The following is a 14,316-nucleotide window of genomic DNA, read 5'->3' on the forward strand; positions in this document are numbered from 1 at the left end:
GCAGATTGTATTTGTCTCCAGTGTGGAAGGGATTGTCACTCTCGCATTGGCCTTCTCAGCCACATTGTTCCAAGTCCTCCATTCAGAGCACCTTACCATAGTCTCTCGAGACTGAAGGATGTCTATTCAAAATCAAATGAGAAAAGGTGAAGTGACTTTGGCCAAACTAGACACAAGATTGTCTTTGTATATAACACATAGGTTAAATAAATAGACAACAAATAATTTCTACAGGCACTAATAGGAAACATCTTTACTGCCCTTTTCTTGTACCACAGCATGGAAATGGATGGTTAAATTTCTCTTCTTGCCTGTTACGATTCCTTTAATTATCAGTGTCCCAAAACTTGCAAGTCAAAAAACCCCTGCATGTTAAACACAAAGTTGCATTTAACACAATACCCAGTTTCGAACTTGCTTTCCTTTTCTTTCTCCTAGCACCCTACATCCCCAGAGCACCCACTGCATCCACATTCCTGCACTAATGTTTGGAAGCCCGGAATTCCTTGGGTGAAGTGAGAGGGAAGGCTTTGGAGTCCAGCCTCATGGAGGTTGAGGGGGAAAAGACCCATGCAGTTTGTTCTGCCCCAGTGACTTTTGCTTTCCAAATATTCCTAGAATTAAAAAGAGAACTACAGAATCTTGATCAGATAAAAAAAGGTTTCTAAAATTACTGTATATCTGGTATGTGAAGGGCTGAAAGACAGCTATAGACACTGAGTAAATCTAGCTTCAGCTGTATAGTATAAAAGAGTGTAAGACAGGAAGATAGCAAAGTGGTAACTTTGGAGCATAAGAGTTTTCAAATTACGCAGATTTCTTCATCTGGCATTATGGGGGTTTACTGAACCCTGAAGAGAGGTGAAAATGTTTAATCTGAAGGCTTGCATAGTGCCCCAACAAAGTTACACTGGCTAACTTAACTGGTATATTTTATACAGCTATAAAAGTGTACAAGGGCAGTCTTCCTGAGGTTAGCCTGAGAGAGCTAAACCCCACCAATCTGCAGAGATAATGTTTTGTCTTATTAATATTCATACCTTGTGCCTCTTACATCAGAATATTAACCGAAAGGTGCAGAGGGAATTCGGGAAATGGCAGGATAATGACAGAAATATGTTTCTAATTAAATGTAGTGATCTCTTTATAATGCTCTTTGGCCCTTTACCATTTGCTGGTGTTTATATCTTGAGTGCACTTTTAAAGCCTCAAGGTATTTTCAAAAGAGAGAGGTCCTGCATGCTGACTAGTTCTTTTAAACAAGATTGCATCATTTCCACTGTAGTTACATCTACTGACAAATGTGTATACCTGTGGAATAAGCAGTGACAGAACACGCCCTTGACACTCCCTTTGTAATATGACAGATTGTGGCCTACACAAATAGGACACAATTTTACCATCATTTCAATACTTTAAGAGGCCTTTTTATGATGCACTCATAAGCTTTCTGACATTTGAACACCTGTACAGACAGGCATCAAACAGCAATTACACTTTTTAAGGTATTACCCTAAAGCTATTTTAACCCTTTTATTCATAAATCATTTGGGAGGCCTTTTAGAACACTGATAAACTTGCTCCTTTCTTTGAGCAAAGTTTTTTTAATGTGGAATCTTATCACTGAGTTCATCTAAACCCTTATCCATGATTTTTTAAAATAACCTTGAAAGTCTTCAGTGCCCATGTTGATGAAAACATCTTTACACTTTTTTTCTTAAAGGGCCCTACGCTCTCAGTCTTTTCCTGATTTTTTCGCTGGATTCACCATGAACTCACCATATAAAATCAGATTAAATCAGAAGATGGTTTCTTACATTTAAACTTGGGACAGAGATTAGACTGTCAGCATAAAGTATTCTCAAGTTTCAGTTTTTTCCATAACCATCTATAGGCTTCCTTTGAAGATGCCAAGTATATTTTCTTACCTTGACTTCCTTATGTAAAATTGACCAAAAGTTGGGAGTTCCAACTCTGCTTTTATACACCCAGTTATAGTGCAGTCCTGCACATATTTACTCAGAAGATTTTATCTGGTGGTTTCTGACAGACAGAAGAGTAGATGCTGCTGGAAGAACAAGTTTCGTCTTCCCTGTATAGTCCACAAAAAAGAATTGGAGCAGTGCCAGGAATAGAAGTGGACGTTGCAGGAGGAAGATGTGTACTGTTGAATTTAGTCCAGAAATAAGTCTCACTAACTGAAATCCTGCTGCACAACTTTAAAAACAGTGCAACTTTTTAAAGAAATTGCTGTAATTAAATCTGTCTACAGAGATTTCTTAATTTATGGCAGTGTGCTTCTGAACGTTACACCATTTGCATAACTGCTCAACAGAATTTCAGCCATTGAGTTCAGTGGCATTTACTTCCAGGTAAATACGCATAAATTGCAGCCTTAGTGTAAAAAAAAGTCTATGAAAATTTATATGGATGAGTGAAAGTGAGAATATTGTAGATGGTAGTAGTGTCCTTTGTAGGCTGCTGGTATCTCCAGACTGCATTAGTTGTGGCTTCCTCCTTGGGCAAAATCAATGTGTGCACCAAAATGGATAAAATTGACAGGGCAACCTTGATTTATGGGGCAGATCCTAGCATGCCAAATTCCTTTGTTCAAGCAGTATGATTCAACTAGCTGTCTGGCATAATAATATCTGGTAGCATCTTTACAGAAATGAAGTGTGCAGAGCACTCAAAACAGTTTGCTGATCTGTTAACAATAAATCCTTACACATTTACGTAAATGTCTCATTCTTTTTGCTGAGATTCTCAAAGCTCAATGGCAATTCTGTCATTGACCTTCTACTCTGATATTGGAAATCCTTATTCTGTGCATGTCCTTCCCTCCACGTTCTTAAAAAAAAGAACTAAAATGAGTTTATGGGGCCTTTGAGAAGATGAAAGTGAGTGTATAAGGAAAGAATAAACAGGAGATATGATGGCACAAATTGTTCTTTGAAGAAAAAAATTGTTTGAACAGATGTGCAGAACCATTTGTTGATGGGAGAAACCAGTAATGGGGAATGTAAAATATATGCTGTCCCTTTTGAAGAAGCATTTCCTTCTTGCTTTCTCTGCAAGGGTTTCCCCCCTTGCATGATCAGTTCTTGCTGCCTGTCAAGAGTTTTGAGACATCGGTATCATTTTCCTCTTGACTACAGAATGTTAGTCTTGTGTTTCAGGTGCAGCTTTTTAAAAATGGTGATGGATACTTACTCTGGTGCTGTAAAAGAGTACATGTACGTTTCTCTTTCTAACCGCTGAACGTCACCAATAAGTTGTGCTTTAATCCTTTTGTGAACTCCATTTTATATCAAAAGGATAGAATAGATAGAAAAGGAGAGTCTGCATAGTCATTCTGCTGTTCCAATGGAGATATACAAACCCCTCTGATGATCAAAGGTTCCACCCCTGACTCAGTTAAGTCTTTCTGTATGACACAAGCCAGTACAGTATCTTATTTGAAGTGTGAAAGCAATCACATATGGGTTTCCTGATCCAGCGACTTTAATTTTAATCGGTTTTGCATCCTGTGGAATACCAACTGTGCAAAGGGAAGATCTGCTGGAGTGGAGGCAACACCTGTGTAGTTGCCCTTACACAGTTACATAATGCAAGAGGGTGCTGGCCTTCCTCTTTTGCCTTTAACCATTCCTACCATTAAGCCTACCCTTTTGCATATTTCCTGAAAAACAGTTCTCAGTAAACTGAATGACTGAGGCCTTGCTTACTGCCAGCTTCTGCCTTAGGAATAAATACTATTTAGAATATGGGTTTTGACTGCTAATGCAAAGGAAATGACACTGAATTCTCTGTGTATTCTGCAGTTGGCAATATTGAAGAGTTCAGCAGGGACTGAAAGAGAAGGACATTACAGTGAACTTTAGATACACACAAATCTCTCCTGCCCCATCATGATTATGCAGACTCTCTTCTCTGAAATACTGCACAGTATACCAAAAAAACTCTTCTAGGCCTAAATTGTTATGGTTTGGGAGAAAGTACTTGTTTTTTTTATGAAGCTACCAGAATACAGTTTTGCTTCTCATGTTTGGCAGTGTGCATTATTTAGATTTGGAGAAGGAAACTGTGTATTGATTGCTTAAGATTATCACGTTAAAAAATTACCATTAAAGGCATGGGCAATGTCACTGAAGATTCACCTCCTTCCTTTGTGATGCTGTACAAATGCTGAATTTTACATACATTTCTAGTTTAAGATATACAAATTCTGCTCATCAAGTTGGTCATTTCATGTATCAAATAATGTTGTCATGGGTTTGGCTTAGCTCTTAAAACTCCTGCTGATGACTAAATGAGGGTTGCCACCTGGTCATTATTTTTAGGCATTCATATTATGGACAGAATTCCCCAAATAAGTTAAAAACCAATTAGACTGTATTCAGATATGTATTTGGCTTGGTTCTGCTGGTGCTAGTGCTAGTAGAAGCGGGCAGAGTGACACTTCTGTGCCATTCCTGTGCTGTTCTGGAGACTTGGAAGTCCCTTCCACAGCAACAAAAGGGCACTGAGACGCTATAGTTTGGAGAGAGAACTTGTAGGAGACTAGTACAGTGGTGCCTCACTTAACGAGGATAATCCGTTCCAGCGAAATCGCTGTAGAATGAAATCCTTGTTAAGCAAAATAAAAATCTCATTGAAACGCATTGAAAACCCGTTCAATGCGTTCCAATGGGCTGAAAAACTCACCGTCCAGCGAAGATCCTCCATGGGGCGGCCATTTTCGGTGCCTGTAAAGCAAGGAATCCGTCCAAAAACACAGCGGGGAGGCATTTTACACAGTGAGTGGCCATTTTGAAGACCCGACAATCAGCTGTTTTAAGCAGGGAACCGATCGTCGCAAAGCGGATTTTGCCTACTAAAACATTATTTTGCTGTCGTTAAGTGAGGCACCACTGTGTCTTATCCTTTCTTCTAGGGAAGCAATCACTAGATCCTGAACAGAAGGAGCTTTCCCATTTGTAGAAGGATGGCTTTGGATCCAATCTTTTACAGACAGAGTTAGATCTCTGTTTTCCCTGATTGCAGGATTTTTTGTGGAAGCTGCCATGAATCATGCATTGTGGCAACCAGCAATATTGTGCATGTGTTTTTAGAGAAAAATACAAATTTATAGGACATATTGGAGTGAAAAATATGAGCTAATAGGTCATATTGGATGAAATCCAGTTGGCTTCTTGGTGTAGTACGTAAGTACAGTAGTAGGTTCCATTGATTCAAATTGGCCTACTATAGTTGTGACTTACTTTAGCACAGTAAGTTGTGGTTAAAATAGGACTATTTGAATCGATAAATTGTACAGAGGAATTGAGTTGCAAAATCCCTACTGATTCATTGGGCCTACTCTAGTGCAACTTAATGTACCCTTAGAAGGGCAGGATTTTAGCCCTTGTTAAAAGGACACTTGGATAATATTATCTAAGTACAGTCACATAAATGGAGTAATATTGTATCTCTACAGATTTTTTTAAGTGTGTCAATACAGACATACTGTATTGCAAAACAATACTGTATTAAGCTTCTGCTTGTCAGTGTTGACTGTATTGAGACAAACAGCTCAATAGTTGGGATTCTGTAAAAGGCATTTTCCTATATTCCTGTGAGCAAAATTGATGCAGAAATTCCAGATATTTTGGGGTAAGTATTGATAAACATATGGTTCTTCTCAGTGTAGAACCTGGAGACTTGACTTGAATTGTCCAGCCAAGGAAATGGATTTTATGACTGTTCTATTTCCAGGGGTTAGGATAGTAACTTTTTTCCAAAATAACTTTGGAAAATACCTCTCTTCCATATAATTATTGCAATATCATAGGGATTCTGAAACTTGTTGTCTCAAAAAAGTAATATTTCCAAGCTCTGGATCTGCCCAGAGCTATGGATCATCCCTAGCTTGTTGGGTCTTTTCCCCCTCATTAGCTGAAAGATGGAGGGAGGTTTCCTAGCTCAAGATTCCAGCACTAGTAATACTTGAAAGAGGATGAAAATTCTGGTTTCCATGTCTCAACATGGCAGTTCTTTCCGATGTCGTAGCTTTGTTGAATAAACTAGAAGAATGCATGCAGAATTTTCTTCTTCTTCTAAGTGGCGGGACTATGGAACTACATCACCATAGCACTTTGGAAAATTAACACTTCGAAGCATTGCCTACCATGATTTTCTTTAACTCATTGGGCAAAATGGGCATTCACATGCTTGTATGCTGTCATTTTGACAGGACGGCTCTTGTTTTGTCTTAAAATAGCTATTCACTTTTCCTGCATGGTCTATGTACAGCAGCATCTGCCAGAAACATTGCTTTGATTGTTCACTCAGCTGGCAGAAACTGAATTGTTCACTTCTTTTGCTATATATACATATTCTTGCTTGTGTTGATATATTTAATGAAAGGATATTAAACTGACATGTGTGAATGTCTGTATGCTTGTCTTGTATGCTTGTTTCTAACAGGATTTCACCATTCCGGGATGCAGAAATGTTTATGCTAATAAATTGTTGACTTTTGCCTACTTGGCTATAAAGTGAACTTCAGGCAACACTCTGAACAGGCTCTGTTGATTGATGTGGAAGTACACAAAGCTGATAGAGAGAGTTATCTATTTTTGCAAGCCAGGAGCTTTAGAAAGGAAATTGTTTACTCCTTAATTTGGCTGACAAACTTACATTAGCATTAAAAATGCTGGAAATTCACTTCACATCCTGATAAAGGAACAGCCTTAAGTGTGAAGATTTGCGCTGAAGTCACTTTACTGATTATTAATCAGACAGATATTAAGGATACCTCTCATATATATGAGGTCAAAGCTAGCATAATTAACATCTTCTGCTTTGGTTTCTTTCACACTTTGCATGTTAGTTTGCTTTTTTAAATACATTGATTTAAAAAGTAAATGCACTGTGCAGTAAGGTCTGAAAAAGCAAGGATGATAAGATGAAGATGGTGTTGAGATTCATAAAAGTTCAGTTTTATTTTCAGCAGAAAATTGTTCAGTTTTATTTTCAGCAGAAAATTCTGTTTTACAGATCAATTGCTTTTATGCATATATAATTAATACACTTTACAGAATTGCAGCTGGGAGTAGCAATGTGAAGCTCTACTGGAATGTGATGTTCAGGATCCATAATACAAAAGTGCATCTTGTATTCTGACAAAATTTAAACAATAATTATATGTCAACTGCTGTTGCTCTCTGTGCAAGAAAAGAAATGGGATGAGTAAAAGCTGGGCAGAGTAAATTCCGAACAGTTATGGATAAAGGTTGTTCATTTCTTGTTCTAATATTTTTTTAAAGAAGGAATATACCATACTCCTGGGAGGAAACCGATCTAAAACAATTTTTTTAAAGTATGATTGGCTTATTGGTGGGTTCTTTGGGTTAGTTTTTTTTAAAAAAATTCCAATTGCTATTGCTAAACAAAGTGGAGCCTTCTTTGAGAAAAAAATCCCAGTCAAATTGTGACTTGAAAGTTAAATGTGGTTATGATCACAGCTGTAGAAACTCTGCATGAATTTTTGGTTCTTTAAGAGGTACTAGAGTGGAAGGAAAAAATGGAACTGAATGGTGCTGTGGGGAATATATGCAGACCCCAGCAAAAGGCTTCAGGAGACTCCAGTTGGCGGTCTCCCTGTGTCTTTTGGACTTATCTGTGATCATTTTTTCATGAGAACTGTGGCACAGGAAGGTGATCTCGTCAGTGGCAGACTTCACATCCTGGATCCTAGGAACAGTGTGGCCGGGTCCGAGTGCCAAGCAGTGCTTTGGATGAGTTTACTGAATAGTACACACAGCTGCAAAGCAAACCTTGTTGTAAATAGAGTGGATCTTTAGAAGCAAAAGCAATAATAACATTTCCTGTCCAAAGTTGTGAAGAGTCATCCATCCCATCTGATTGCATATGAATCCAAGCATATACCCCCCATTTTAAATGTGTTCTCATAATGTGTCATTGAAAAGTAGGCTGTAGGATTATAGAGACATAGTTTTAAGAAACTTGTCTTGGAAGCTAAACATAAGCATAATTAGCACCCTGTTGCTCTTCTGAAGCTCAGCTGTATAACTCTTTCCTGGTAATGATATTAAAAGAAAAAAACCAAAATGAGGTAGTTAAGGAGCAAACACTTGTTGACTGAAAAGCCACTTAATCCTCCTTGTCATTAGAATGCATTCGGAGTATCATTAAAAATGTATGTTCTGTTAAATATTTCTGACTTAAGTTACAAATTCTTGACATTTTGATGGTCTTACGTTGTGAAAATAAAAATAATGTGCAAATCTGCAAAAGACAGATAGAATGTGGGTTTAATTAGAATTACTGTATGTAATTATGATCTGCTGTGATTACTCTTTTTCCGTTGTCACTGTGGGGACCAGATAATGCCTGACTTTCATCTAAAAATTTTTTGGTAGGCTGTTTCCAGTTGAAGTACAACAACATCTCTAAGGCAGAAATGAGATAAGAGCCCTTAAAAGGCGTCTAGATTTCTGGGACAACCAATATTTGCTTAATATGTTGCCCTTATTTATTAATTGAGAACATAAAATAATTGAAATGATTAATTGCTCTATATTTTTCTCAGTGTTCAGAGGTAACAAATCAAAATATTCTCTGATGATTTCACTGTGGTTTCAGTGTCACTGCTTAACTAATTGTCTTTCCTTTATCTTGAAATAATGGGATCCTCACTAGACAGAGGTAACAGATAGGGAACAGTTGTATAAGTGGACCCTGGTGTGCTGTTGCTGGTGTCCTTTGTTCCCTACCAGTGCTCCTCAACTCAAGCTTGCAATTTCTTTGTTTCTGTACCTGCATGTTTTCAACCCCATTAACTACAACTCCATTTGATCCTTTAATATTTTTCTTTCCCTTGTATGTATGTCTCTGTGTGTGTGTCAGTGTGTATGCGTGTGACATGTCTTCTAATTCTTCTGAAATAGTTTGCCATACTAAAAACTTAGAACCCAATCTCTAACCCACTTTGTGCATCTTTTCTGGCCTTTAAAACTTCAGAAGACAAAATGTTTTTGTTTCCTTTAGTTTAGCAATTAATCTCACATATGTCCTGGGGGAAAATGGTATCCTTATCAGAAGGATACTGTCTGCATAAATGTTACCCTAAATTGATTAGTTCACCATGATCTGATATGGATGTTATACTGTCATTCTATTAACCGTGGTTGTGAGATCACACGTGAGCCACAGGCTTATGTTTTTTTATCCCAGTTCTTTCTCTCAAACAACCCACTTTTCTTCCATTCCTGCTGTTAACAACAGTTTTGTGTGATTTGTGTATTAACCTTGTAACCCTTGAAACTATTGTCTGCACACTTGCTTCCAGTCATAATTTCTGGTGTCAGGGAAGGGATGAGCAACTGTGGCCTTCCAGATGTTTTTCACATGCAGCTAGCATAAATATTAGCCATCTTAGTCATGGTGAAGGATTATTGGAGGTGCACTTGCTGAAAATCATCTAGAGAGTTGCAGTTGCTGAATGCCATTGTAGGGGAACTGTAGGTAGCATGAATCATGGCTTCCACCAATGTATAGGTTAACACAAATGTGTGATTAAAACTGTGGTTAACACCAGGTCCTGCAACCTACTCCCAATGGAATAACTATGGTTAAGAAATGGGCACCGTTGTATCTATGGTTCAACAGACATGACTGCTTCACTGAGTAGCATGAACGTGGTTGATATTTAGCTTGTTCAAGGCAGAGGTACCCAATTCCTTGTTCTAATACCTCACGAGGGTGGTTTAAACAAACTACCTTCATGATGTATTTGCCAAATGCCATTGAAATTCTTTCTGTTTCTCTGTAAAAAAAAAAAGCGATAGAGAACTTCTGGAAGACCTTCAAACTGTTGGGCTGGCAGAGAACGGTGATAAGGCATATCTTGAGAGTAGTCAATTTGGGACTCGAGATATTAACAATTTGATTTTATGTATGATTGATCACTCAGTACTAAGCCCCATGATGTTCCATGGGCCTTTCTCTCAGTGAATATGTATAGGATCATTGCTAAGAGAATAAGGCCTCATTGTTATCTTCTAGTTGTAAAGAAATATCTGATAGGTTTAAAGGCTGGAAAAGTGTCTGGGATGGGAAGCAGGAGGGTTGCATTTAGGAAAATGGATAGTTGGAGGCAACGTTAGAAGTGTAAGAGCTATAATCCTGTATTTACTGAGCTTCCTCCCCCACCCCTCTTCTTTTGGGATCGTGGCACTCTTGATCTGTTACAATAGAAAATCTCCCAGGAACGTGAGAAGTTTGCAGATGAAGACAGCATCTTTTATGCTCTTGGAGAATGTGGCCTCATATCCTTTTCTGACTATATCTTCCTCACAACAGTTCTCTCCAGTAAGTAAATTTTTTTGGAACTTTGCTACAGTTTGGCTTTTTTAAAATTAAAAAATGCTTAAATACTATTAATGTATGATTTCAACCCTTGTTTGTTTGCTTAGAAAAAAGTGCCATTTTCAGTATAAAGTTTTTATGGTCAAAATGCTTTTGTATTAATAGATCTGTAGAAATATAGTTCTGACTATGCTAGCAGTGATGTTAGTTTGTATAACAAACTAGGCTGCTCACAGGTAAGATGTAACTGAACTTCTCAGCAACTTGTTTATATAACTCAGTCATAGATCAGTCTTGGCAAGAGTTGATGGGCCTGGATGTCTTTAAATGTGTTCAGTCTACATTTATTGGTTTGTCAGCTGCTGCAGGAATGGCTATAGTTTATCTTAATGTTCCTTGCCTTCACCCAAGTGGACACAAAGGTGTGCTAAAGGGTGTGCATTATGGCTATTTTCAGAAACGGTCAGGAGTAAAGAGCAGGCCCTTCATTCTACCAGCACTCCGAGGTTTCTTTAGCAAAGACCCTGCCCGCACATAATCTGATTAGAAGAGGAACCTTTTTGCTTCATTTTCCCTGAACCAGAGTGGGTTTTTCAAGCTATTATTCTGTTTGTTTATGTTTATGTTTGTTTTGCTTTTCTTCCTGCATGTCCCCAGTGCTGCTTTGAGTAATATTTGAAGTAACAGAGTTAATGCTCCCATCAGTACTAACTATATGGTAATAGTACAACAACAACAACAATCCACAAAAAGGCATGAGGAGCAGTACTAGTGGGAGGCCATAATGCTCTGGACCCATTTCAGTCGGGCTTCAGGCCGCGCTATGGTACAGAGACGGCAGTGGTCGCACTGTTGGATGACTTGTTGAGGGAGGCCGATGGGGGCAATATGTCCTTGTTGGTCCTCCTCAACATCTCAGCCACCTTTGATACCGTCGACCACGGTATCCTCCTGGGGAGGCTCTCCGAGTTGGGAGTCAGTGGCCTGGCACTTGCCTGGCTCCGCTCCTTCCTGGAGGACCACCCCCAGAGAGTACAGCTTTGGGAGAATGTCTCGGCCCCGTGGAATCTCAATTGTGGGGTTCCACAGGGGTCGATCATCTCCCCAATGCTGTTTAACATCTGTATGAGGCCACTGGGCGGGGTCAACAGGGGGTGTGGGGAATTGTGTCATCAGTACGCTGATGACACACAGCTCTACATCTCCTTTACACCAACTTCAGTGGATGCCGTCCGGTCCCTCCAGCGCTGCCTGGAGACTGTACTGGAATGGATGCAGTCAAATGGATTGAGGCTGAACCCAGACAAGACGGAGGTCTTGAGGGTGGGTGGCCCTTCCATCAGCGGCATAGGTGACTCCCTCTCCTTTGGAGGGACAACCCTTGTCGCAAAGAGTGAGGTCTGCAGCTTGGGGATACATCTGGACCCGGCGCTTACCATGGAAACCCAGGTGGCGTCCGTGGTCCGCTCTGCCTATTTTCATCTATGGCAGATTGCCCAGCTGCGGCCGTATCTTGATGGGGGGAGCCTCACTACTCTAGTCCTTGTTCTCGTAATCTCGAGATTAGACCATTGTAATGCACTCTACGTGCGGCTGCCTTTGAGGTTCATGCGGAAACTTCAGATGGTCCAGAATGCAGCAGCCAGGCTTCTTAGTGGGGTAAGAAAATATCAGCACATCTCCCCCACTCTGGCTGCACTGCACTGGTTACCTATTCATTTCCGCATCACCTTCAAAGTGTTAATGATTACATATAACGCCCTAAACGGTTTGGGACCTCAATATTTGGCAGATCGCCTCCTCCCGCCCAGATCTACCCGAATCACCCGACATAGCCAGCAGGGACGGCTGAGGGGACTGACACCGAGGGAGGCCTGGAAGGAGAAAACTAGACACCGGGCCTTCTCGGCGGTCGCCCCTCGGCTGTGGAACACACTCCCTGCTGAAATTCGGCTGGCACCCTCGCTGGGTGTTTTCAAAAGCCAATTAAAAACTTGGTTATTTAAACAGGCCTTCCCCCCAGACAATTAAGTCATTTTCTCTTTCTTTTTCTTTTTCCTCTTTTGAGTATTGCCATCTTGGAAATCTGTTGCTTAGAATTAATTGTATAATTGCATTTTATATGCTATTTTAACGTGTTTTAACTTATGTAAGCCACCCCGAGTAGACGTTGTCTAGAGGGGCGGGGTAAAAATCAAACAAACAAACAAACAAACAAACCACTAGATGCTTGGGTTTCAAACAAAACAAAAAACAATATGTCTTCACCTATCACCTGCAGGCTAATCATGCTAGGCTTGTGGCAAATAGAAGTGGAGAATTTTTCTATAGATAGGCCCATCACTGAACAGTCCTCTCCATGATTGGGGTCCATCTCAAACATGTCTAGAGGCCAGCAGAGCAAAGCCTTGATTAAGGATCTTTATTGTGGAATAGAGTTATGTATTGTCTCCTGTCCATCATATTGCTGTACTTGATGCCTACATGAAATGGTTAACTCCCCTCCCTCAGGTCTGTTTTTGGAGTCTGATTCTGCTATGGGCTGTTCTTTTGGATTAGTGTGGAGTCAGTTGGTGTGGCAAGTGACTATGGGTGTAAGTTGTGAGTTCCAAAGTCCCCAGTTCAAATCTCCCATCTTAGCCATGAATTCATGCAGCCCTAGATAAGCCATAATACGTTCTCTGTCTGTAATACTGTATATTGAGATAATGTTTGTGAAGCATTTTGAACATTTAAATTGTATCATCAAATGTGTTACGAATACTGGGCTGACCTTTTTGTTGACCCCTCTTTTTAGTTCTGTACTCAGCAACAAAGGGTGTAAAAACCTTCCCAGTATGAATTTCCTAAGAACACGTGGAAAGATAGGTATGCAGATGGCATTTGGGTGAAGAAGAATCATAGTTCAGTGGCAGAACAGTGCAATGCATGCAAAAAGGTGTCAAGTTCAACCTGGCATCTCTGGGAAGGACTCAGTAAGAACTCTGCCTGAAATCCTGAAAAATGGAGTGAGCTTCTGGAATTTTATTTTATTATTTTATTATTTTATTTTATTTTATTTTATTTTATTTTATTTTATTTTATTTTATTTTATTTATTTATTTATTTATTTATTTATTTATTTATTTATTTATTTATTTATTTATTTATTTATTTATTTATTTATTTATACCCTGCCCATCTGGCCTATAAGACCACTCTAGGCGGCTTTTCCCTTGTGTGATGTTATTTGTGAATGGTAATGAGCAGAAGAGGATATTCTGTAGACCATCTTGACTGCTACCATTGGTGTTGTCAACATTTGGGCTGCCCTTTGCTATGTAAAGTTTGACATGCCTTTTCGTGTTGGCAATGTGGGCAGGAACTCCAGACCATTTCCTGGCTTTTTCATGGGTACAGAAGCACAATATCCCACATTCATAAGGGCTTAAAAAAATCTATAGATGGTGCAGAAAATGAGATCTGTCATGGCTATAGTTAGATTCAGATTTAATAAGCTACATTGTGTTGTTTTTGTCACCACTCAGCACAACTGTGCTCATCTTTGAAATCTAATTACAAGCAAGGAAAATTAAATGCCAAAATTAAGATATTTGATGTTATCTGCAGTGTTTTGTCTGCCAGCTTCACTCCCTTCTGCTTTAGAATAGCCTATCGTTTTTCATTGTGGCCCCCTTATACTGATGTTTCTGAAACCCATGCAGTCTACTCTAAGTAGATATCCTATGCTATTAAAAGAGTAGGGATTTGAAGCATTAGTCCAATTATCCTGAGAAACTCAGTTGTAGTTATTTTTCTTGCTATTACTGCAGTGCTCATCAGTTGGCCAGGTCTTAAATAAAACACATTAGCATTTTACAAGCAGTTTGCTCACTGCATTGAAAATGAAGTCTGTCACCATATTTTATTTATAAGTAATTTGCTGCTCTCATACAGTGTTGT

At 39.3% G+C, this 14,316-nt stretch overlaps 1 protein-coding gene across 2 annotated transcripts in view; it reads left to right on the forward strand.

The window, feature by feature from the left end:
• The window catches only part of MICU1 (mitochondrial calcium uptake 1), a 184,626-nt gene that overhangs the window by 85,225 nt on the left and 85,085 nt on the right, over positions 1 to 14,316 (forward strand). Inside the window, exons 1-2 of one of the 2 annotated variants that reach the window (XM_078391364.1) lie at positions 5,390 to 8,712; positions 10,263 to 10,377. Coding sequence is in view for 1 of the 2 variants with exons in the window: in XM_020783150.3 (XP_020638809.3) it covers positions 10,263 to 10,377 (115 nt within the window). In the remaining variant the exon portion in view is untranslated. Of the gene's footprint in view, positions 1 to 5,389; positions 8,713 to 10,262; positions 10,378 to 14,316 lie in introns of those variants that run through there. The other variant, XM_020783150.3, reaches the window with a different exon arrangement.

The sequence above is a fragment of the Pogona vitticeps genome, chromosome 3, assembly GCF_051106095.1.
Source record: "Pogona vitticeps strain Pit_001003342236 chromosome 3, PviZW2.1, whole genome shotgun sequence".
Classification (NCBI taxonomy): Eukaryota; Metazoa; Chordata; class Lepidosauria; order Squamata; family Agamidae; genus Pogona; species Pogona vitticeps.